Raw genomic sequence first — 9,635 nt, 5'->3', positions numbered from 1 at the left:
AAAGAACAAAGAAGAATGTTATCGGGTTCATGTTCCACAACAATGGATCGCAAATGCTAGTACGCAAAATTCCATCACATTTGCAGTATTCATGATTCCCATAGAGAGTAAATTATAGAGTTGTAGGTGACTCCCATGACAGGATTATTAAACGCTAATGGTCAGCTTATCATTAAATTCCCTGAGCGCCTTCTCATCAGCCACAGACTTCATCCTGTTAATATAAGAGAATTGATGTCCTTGTTGTTTCCAGCGCAGTTCACCGTCTTTCATAAACTGCATACTGCAACTTTAACTTCAAGCGTGCTTATGCAAAGTATACATTTCCCTTTTAGATATGCGGAGTACAGTTTGACCCCCGGTAGTTCCACCTCTCTTGTGTGGGGTATTTCGGTGCTCAGTCCAGCCCTGGTGGGCTCATCTTCTGCTGACACAACTAAGCACTGCGGCTGAGGACGAAGGTGGTTCACGGTCCAGGATTACATTAATGCAATTTACAAATATATTAAATGGGTTTTTTTTGTTGCATTTTTCACAAGTGGCTTTAAACAAGGAATATATTTGCTACACTTGTGTTAGTGCACTTTCTTATTGGGGTAGTGTTCCGAAAAAGTTCCTAGTTCCGAAAGAGATTTTAAACTTTTGAGCCATCTATCATCTACTGTTCTTCCACTCGTCAGCTGCCTCAATTTCAGGTAAGTATCTGCTTACTTGAGCTGAGTTGGACTCTGCCAAGTACTTTTCTCCAAAGATACAAACAGAAAAAAAAAGAGAGAGAGAGATAGGAGAAAGTAGCAGGAAGCAGCAGGAAAGAAAAGCAGGGGGGGAGAGCATGTGCAGGGTTTCTGGAGTGCCTCTAGTGATTCTGTGTCCCTGCACTATCGAGAGAGAGAGAGAGAGAGAGAGAGAGAGAGAGAGAGAGAGAGAGAGAGAGAGAGAGAGAGAGAGAGAGAGAGAGAGAGAGAGAGAGAGAGAGAGAGAGAGAGAGAGAGAGAGAGAGAGAGAGAGAGAGAGAGAGAGAGAGAGAGAGAGAGAGAGAGAGACAGAGAGAGACAGAGGGAGAGATTGAGGAAAGGAGGCTGGGAAGAATAAGGGGTCAGTCCAGGGATTGTCCTCGATAGGAGAGGAACTACTTCTGTATGTGTGTGAGGAATGAGTTTCTGTGTGTGCGTGTTGTGATTGCGTTCTGATGTTTAAGGTCATTTTTCACCCTGTACACAGAGGACATAATAATAATCCACCGCCATGAGCCGGACCACCTTTTTTGAGGTAAGTCTAAATGTATAGGTGTAAAGCTTCGTGCCGCAGAATGCATTTAAATGAACTGAAACTTTTAATTGACACTTTCCGGTAGATGATTTTAAGTTTGAGCTTACTTTGCTTCGCAAGGCCTCACTCGAGTATGACAGTCACTTTGAGCAATATTTGTTAGGGAGATCAAGCAGAATTTGGGAAATCATTAATAAGGTTGCATTTATAATTGAGGTGGGGGTTTCTTTTTTGCAAACACTGTTCTGTCAGGTAAACTCAGACATCTGCTTGCTGAGCATCATTTTTGTTGTTGTTAATGAATGCATGTCCAGCTGACAAACCACCACACGTTGACTCTCATCTGATCGGACACTGAGGACAACACATGGAGGGATACTTACAGTGAAGAGCTAACATCGTGACTTATAATGATATTAGAGCAATCCCTCTGCTCAGCAGCCTCAGGATACATTTCTGTGTCAGAGTAAACAAAACTGAGTTGGGCCCCTTTTCGTGATATATCTATTGTCTTTTAGTCTCGTCTCACAAGGCCTTATGAGCAGCCTAGTAATGGAGAAGTAGACAAGACACTCTGTGCAGCAGGCCTTTGAATTCAAGTTAATTTACAACATGCTCTGGGATGTGTGCCATGCTCTCAGTAACTGTCACATAAAGGCTGCATGCCAAATTAGCAAATATTTAGATTAAGATATAGATTTACAGTATTTTTCCAAAGTCTGATCTCATAAGTTTCAATGAGAGAATGAATACCATTCATGTCTGATCTTCTCATCGAACTCTCCAATGAATGGAAACGTGTGTGGACAGGCAAAGAACTTTTCAAGATTTTAGCATTTGAACATTTTTTGTAATCCCCCTCACCTTCACAAAACCCTCACAAGCACGTACACATGTTCTGTGTGACCTGTGATGCTGTCAGCAGTGCCCTGTGTTCCCCAAGGGAGGACAGCGGAGTCTGATAATCACATTTGCAAGGGCACAGCACAAACGAGTGCACACCGTTTTACAGCACACCAGCCCTAATGACACCCTCGATGCTCTCTGGGAACACGCAGATGCATCAACATGTGCCTCTAGAATGCAGTTGGGAAGGTTAGCGGATGGAGAGCAAAACAAACCCGTCTCCCAGGATGCCCTTTACCGAGACGTCAGCATGCCGTGCTCAGATCCTGCAAAGCATGAACACACACCGCAAAGAGTGACAAGATGTCATACTCATATTATAAATCTATAGGCGCATTGCAGGGTATTTTTCAAGAATCAAGAAATAATTCATGAGTAGAATATTGTAAAACAACTCCTGGCACAAGATGAAATGACTTACCCAAATTTGTGTTTTTTGCAATGCAAACAGCAGATGGTATAGAGCTCTTTCTCTCCCATTCTCATTCTTTCTTTCTCAACTGTGCACTCAGCAAATCTTTAGGTATCCATTAGCGGGTTATTATACTGTCCAGTAAGGGAACCAATTTAGCTAGGACAGCTCTGCTGAGCAGCACAGTATGGAGTGCTTTCAGGGCAAATTGTGGGCCGCCACCCACCATCCTCCATGCATATGCTGTACATCACCACTGACACGGTCTAATTAAGATGAAAAAGATGTGTGCAAGAGAGCAGCCGGACAACACAAATCCTTTTTTCCTTCCAGACTCAAACGGCCTCATCACTCATATTGAGATTACTGTACTTGGTCAGGGAAACTGGACACACTTGGCAGTAGGGCCACTGAGAACAGTGTCAGCTGTGCTTAGCCGTATCATATTTCACTCATATTTATTTGGTTGATTTGAGAATAGCGAGGAATCGTATCGCTTTTAGAAACAAGTATTTCATGCAGGGACCAATTCTTTTTTCAATTGTCCATATTATATTCATAGGGGCTGTGATTTGATTTAGAGTTTTTAAAATTGAGACCACGTTTCCTATAACCCCTATCGCTCGCTCTTGCAAAAGTAGCAATCTAAAGAACAGTCAATATGTAGTTAACATGTAGTTCAAGCCGTGCATGTTCTTAAGCGACAAAATGAACAGATTCTATATTAAATATTTGTGTTTGAAAATATGGAGGCTTTATAAGAGAAGATAAAGTGTTGGATGCTTATGAGGAAAAAGTGATTGTATAAATCAGCAAAGGTGTATATATTGTGTGATAGAGATACATATATAATCAACTTCTTTACATACATATATATACATATATTTCCAGCCTTCCGGTAATGGATAGGCCCACTCTTTACAACTTATTCTGAGAGCAAGGTCAAGCGTTTGTTGCTGAGGTGGCATGTAGAGTATACAGATCATCATCCAGTTTAGCATATTCAGAATTTTCAGTGAATGATATTCTCTCAAATGTTTCTGTGAAATCTACCTGTTGTGCTTTCTGAAGGCAGTGCATCTTGTGTTTTTCTTCAGGTGAGGGTCCTGGATGCCAAGACCAAAGAGCAGCTTTGTTTTTTAGATAAGGTATGCAGACATATTGTCACGACTACACTTTTACCCTTCGGTTTTCTCTAGAAATTATTTACAACACTATATATTCTGTATCAGCTTGCAAATCTCACTGAGTGAAATATTCCATCCGCAGATTGATGTTTTCTGGCATCATTTGAGATACATTTCTGCACATTTCAGCCTGACAAACCTTGTGATCTCCACTAGAATTTGAAATAAAACTATTTGGGTTGGAACAAGGGTTTAATATTTGGTATCCCATTTAGGTGGATCCCCATTCAACAATAGGAGACATCAAGAGCCTCTTCCACAAATCATGTGAGTGTTCATGTGTAGTTCTATAACATATTGTTCAGTGTTTTTTTTGTTTTTTTTGCTGGCCTTATGTTTTATCTTGATCCCTAATAGTGACAATAAAAATATCTTGTAAAGTGCATTTGTATAAAACTTGCCGGATTTGAAAAGTTAGCTCATTATCCGAGATATCGATTTGAATTGATATATTACTGTATTGTTTGTTTGTTTTTTTATTGCACATTTACTCTAAACTACAACTTCAATATGGTTCTTAGATAAAATTGACAAACTTGCCAGGCTATTGAGTGAATCATCGTACAATATATCCTATCACACCACCCGAGAGAGAGAGAGAGAGAGGCCTTCTTAAAAACTATTTCTTAAAAACTTCTTCCTCTGAAGCCTGCAGTGGTTCTGTCACCAGTGTGTGTGTGTCTGGTTAGAAAAGTCACCAAATGTTTGTCAAGCCTGAGGCCATCAGAGCAGCAGAGCTCAGCGTTATTCCGTCGTGATCAATTATTATTGGACTTGAGGCCAAAATCTGTGTGTGCAATGCCAGCTCTACCCAACCCTGTATATCTGTGTGTGTGTGTGTGTGTGTGTGTGTGTGTGTGTGTGTGTGTGTGTGTGTGTGTGTGTGTGTGTGTGTGTGTGTGTGTGTGTGTGTGTGTGTGTGTGTGTGTGTGTGTATGCGTTCGTTTGCTGCTCAGATCCTCACTGGTATCCAGCAAGACAGGCCCTGATGCTTGATGCCAGTAAGTAGCCATATTGTGATAATTTACTATATTTGTTTGTATCAGTGTCGCATAAACAACATTGAAGCTGCACCACTTGGCAACTAGGCTCCAAATTGCAGTGGGTGGTAGCTATTTATGTTTAATACTGAACAATTTGGACTTCATCAGCCACACATACTTCATGGTGGTATCAGTAAAATGCAGACAGCATTCGTGTATTTACCATCCAGTGTTTGATGCTTTGTACAAAATAAAAGGGGAGGTGTTCTTGCTACTATTTAGAGTACAGTTTATGTTTTGTTTGTAGGCTTTTACTTATTACACCAGGATAGGACAATCTATTGTGTGGGAATATGAGGCTGTTGTAGTCCCATAATGTGATTTAGCATCATGATTCCAAGATCTTGTTTATAGTCTCTTGTGTAACACGGAACTTGTTTCTATGCAGCTGTAATAATCATTCAACAGCAGATCTGAAGTAAGCACAGGCATTAAGTTGTTTAGAATACAAATGGACGAGGGACAGTTGTGCTTTTGTTGTTTATAAAGAGTAGACTATGAAAAAGGTGTGCAGAAATTAAACGGCATTTCTTTGAGAAATGTATATGTCCCATCGCACGAAGCACTTCTGTTTTGTCATGTGATGCTGATGCAATTTGTGGCATGAGGCATGTTCAGCTTCGTAACACCAGTGCAGTGCAGTTCAGAAGAGATCCAGCAAAGCTGCTGAAATAACCGGAAAATGCATCCTATGTAATCTCAGGCCTAATGACTCCACAAGCCTAATGTTGATGACATCTTGAAAAAAACAACTAGATGTGATGAATTGAAGGGGAGATTTTGAAATGAAATCACCCAGAATGTTCAATAACATTTGCAATGACCTTAAAGAATAAATCATTACATAGCCACCATTACTGTGGAAACACTGCCTGTTCTTCCTTTATGTTCACTATAGAAGGTAGACTGCTTGATGTTAATAATGTTTTCATTAATTTTAGCCTAATTAAAACAGTAAAGGCAAATGCAGCACATTAAGTACATAAAGAGAGACCTAACATGAGGAAGGTAATGTTGCAGGGCTTTGAATGGACTATGAGGGTTATCTTGCCAATAAAAAGCACAGACTTTGGTTAAAAGCCATCTGGGCCAGTTCCCCCCCGACGATATTCTAAAAATGTCATCCAATTAGCACAATATATTATCTGTGGCCGTGCCCCTGTGAGCTGCAGGTAGAAAGAACGTGTGCTGAAAAATGATCACACATTCATTAGAAACACTCTTTAAGCCACTATGCTTTGCACTCGACTGCTTAAATGTGCATATTCATAATGAAATTCAGTATGACTGCTGTTGGGAATTCTGTCAATATGGTGATTTCTTAATTCTACAAAGCTGGATAGTCTAAAGACAATGATTTCCACCAGATAGCAGAACAATTTATAGTACAATTTCTGTTAAAGTTGAATTTGTACATACAATATTTGCCAGTGTTTTGGTTTTTTTCTTCCTTCTTTTTAGAGGAAAAATCCCTCAGAGACGAGGAAGTCCTGCAGAATCTACCTGTTGGGACGACTGCCACGATGTACTTCAGAGATCTTGGTCCACAGTTAGGTTGGACCATGGTAGGAAGAGTACACCCAAATATTACTGATGTAACAGTAGAGAAAGCTGAACAAAGAGATCAGTGTCTGGAACTGCAAGTTTATATACATAGAGTCGGCTGACTTAATATATTGGGGTAGTTTATTCTGGGAGCAGCTGGCTGATTTCTTGTATGTAATGAAAAGACTAGTATATCAATCTCAAGGTATAACAATGTCAGTAAAGTACAGAGTATAGAGCCCAGAAAGTGTCATGGAGAGAATATGTATATATTATATATATATATGGGCTCCACAGTAGTAAGATAGTACGAAGTGTTAACTTTGTATCTCCTCCTGTTTCCAGGTGTTTCTTACAGAGTGCATTGGGCCACTTCTCACCTACCTCCTCTTCTATTTTCGAGTACCGTGCATTTACTCATACAAGTATGCCTTTACCTCCAGTCCTCATCCTGTTGTCAGGTAAGTGGAAAAAATAAATTTCCAACTACAGCGCAGGTTTTTACAGGCTGCGGGTTTCAACCTGCAGACAGAAGGCAAGTCTACTTGGATTTAATTTTTTCGAACAATGACCACATTTAGTTCCATGTGTTTAGAAAATATGCATGTTCACTTTCTTGTCAGGACAGATGAGAAGATTGATAGTCGGTTAGCTTAGCTTAAGCTTAGCAGAAAGATTGGAAAAAAGGGTAAAGAGCTAGCCTGGCTAGCCATCAACTAGTCTGGTATATGACCAGCATAAAACCGCAAGACTTTTTTGTGCATATTAAATAAATGAGATAACATGTAGATTAGTGAGCTTCAGAGGTGCTCAGAGGCAGATTCTGTTTTCCTTTGCACAGAGCCGGGGAATCCGTCTCTCCCTGGTTCCAGTTGTTGTGCTAAGCTAAGCTAATTGGCTACTTGCTGTAGCTTCAGATTTATCATACAGACATAAAAGTGCTATTAGTCTTCTCATCTGATTCTCAAAGGGGGAATGAGTGGACCTATTCTTTAATAATTAGTAATCATTAAGTCTTTGATGTTGTGTTTTTAACTGCATGCTTCACTACATATGGAATTACATCTATTGTGGAGTAAAGGTCTCTGTACAATGAAATCAGCATCTGAAATCTAACTGCATTATCTCCTGTCAGTGTACCATCGACACTGACAGGAGATAATATGACTTTTGAAAAAAAATCTATATTTGATGCTGCCGTTACAGGATGGTTTGGACAATCTCTTCTATTCATGTTGATGTGCTTATCGATCTGCACTCTCTGCCTCAGGGTTTTGTCATTTTATTGTAGTAGCATACCTCAAGGAAACCTTACCAAAAAAAAGGAGTTTTAACTATTCCCATCCATTTTTGTTTGTTTGTTTTGACATGTTTTATACTGCATCATAACTCCTCTGTCATTTATACAATTATTCTGGATATTGTAGTCTCGAATCGAGCTGTGCATGTTTCTATTATTCCAGTGTGTTCTATTATTTAATGTAGGTTGCACTTTCTTTGCTGAATCACAAAAGTGGTGTTGCAACAGTGACCCACTTTGTCACTCACGGATCATTTGAACGTAATCTTTACGCATTTCAACTTTTAAATCTGCTGCATAAAACAGTGTGGTGAAGTTGCACATTACAACAAGAATGTAAGCGCCTGAATGAAATGTACATACTTGTACTTCCTACCTCATCCTCACCTCTCTGTCTCTCAGACTAGCCTTTGCCTGTCACACCTTCCACTATATGAAGAGGTTGATAGAGACTATCTTTGTGCATCGTTTCTCCCACGGGACCATGCCTCTCAGGACGATAGTCAGGGTGAGGACATGACTATACCCTTGAAAAGAAGAGCCTCTGATAATGTGCTCAACTCTCTCTCAATGTGTAGCCCCTTTTCCCTGTCCCATGCAAGCTGTTGTGGTACTGATTTTAGCCTCAGGACAACCTCTGACACAGAATGCTGCTTACGACAGTCTCCGTGCAGTGTCCTGATAAGGAGAGTTACTATAGGTCTTCTATTATTTGTCTTGGTAATTACAAAATGGAAATTGTATCAAAGCAAGAACATGTTAAGTTCAATTGACAGGTTCATTGTACGTCATATAATTTATTTATTTTTCATTTTTCATATATTCATACATCTGTTTGTTTCCTCTCTCAGAATTGTGTCTATTACTGGGGTTTCTCAGCTTGGTTGGCCTACTATATCAACCACCCTCTTTACACGCCTCCATGTAAGTCAGCCCATGCACACACATGCGCACACACACACACACACACACACACACACACACACACACACACAATTTTCTGCAGCTTTTCAACACCAGCCTATCTCTCTTCACAGCATATGGAGAACTACAAGTCAACTATGCATTAGTCATATTTGTGGTACGTATAGCGGTATTCACTCAGGACCGACTTACATTAAGTGCACATGCATGTATGACAGCAAGGTGTGAAATGCTTATTTCTGATCCAGATGTGTGAGCTGGGAAACTTCTCCATTCACTTGACTCTTAATAATCTCAGAGGAGAGGGTAAGTTTTTATTCTGTTTACTTCCACACTACTTAAAGGAGGAATGAAGACATTGTCCAATCCATCAGTTTAGATGCTGTGTGATAACATTACTAAAACCATTTTAAACCACTTTTTCCCATTTGATAATTTGCTCAGTACTCCATGCTAACACTATTTTGGTTGATCCATCATGGAAACATTGATATGGATTATTATATAAATTGTATTATTAACTCAATCATACATTTTTCACAAAACCATTTCTCAGGATCCAGGGGCAGACGGTTTCCTGAGCCAACAAAGAACCCCTTCACATGGCTATTTGTCTTTGTATCCTGTCCAAATTACACGTACGAGGTAATAGAAAGCATTTATAGTCGTTCATCATGGCTGTCAACCATACTTGTGTGTTTACCTCTCTGCCTGCCTGTTTATTTGACACATACCGTAGGTTGGAGCTTGGGTGGGCTTTTCCATTATGACCCAGTGTCTGCCAGGTATGTACAGCACATTACGTTCCGTTGATATAAATCCACTTACTGCACCAACATGTGTTTGTTTTTAATACTTCAATGGTTTGTATTCCAGTGGCGTTTTACACATTACTGGGGTTCATTCAGATGACCATCTGGGCCAAAGGGAAGCACAGAGCCTACAGCAGAGAGTTCAAGGACTATCCCAGCCTCCGGATGGCCATTATCCCCCTGATCCTCTGATAGAGATCACAACAGGAACTAGTGCTGCATATACCGCGTGTGCAT

The 9,635-nt window shown here is 40.1% G+C and overlaps 1 protein-coding gene across 1 annotated transcript; it reads left to right on the top strand.

The window, feature by feature from the left end:
* Positions 1–1,203: 1,203 nt before the first annotated feature.
* On the top strand, positions 1,204–9,590 carry tecrl2a (trans-2,3-enoyl-CoA reductase-like 2a; the record flags this gene model as incomplete). Its single annotated transcript, XM_079181524.1, has 13 exons — positions 1,204–1,269; positions 3,685–3,735; positions 3,990–4,041; positions 4,731–4,775; positions 6,279–6,382; positions 6,708–6,823; positions 8,065–8,170; positions 8,514–8,586; positions 8,700–8,743; positions 8,835–8,892; positions 9,143–9,231; positions 9,326–9,371; positions 9,463–9,590. Exons 1-13 carry the CDS (start codon positions 1,246–1,248, stop codon positions 9,588–9,590), a joined length of 936 nt encoding a protein of 311 aa, XP_079037650.1. The 5' UTR covers positions 1,204–1,245.
* Between the last annotated feature and the right edge of the window lie 45 nt (positions 9,591–9,635).

The sequence above is a fragment of the Pholis gunnellus genome (assembly GCF_910591455.1).
Source record: "Pholis gunnellus genome assembly, chromosome: 20".
NCBI classification, from domain to species: Eukaryota; Metazoa; Chordata; class Actinopteri; order Perciformes; family Pholidae; genus Pholis; species Pholis gunnellus.
The sequence above is the reverse complement of the archived record's forward strand: the minus strand, read 5'-3'. Positions and strand labels throughout refer to the sequence as shown.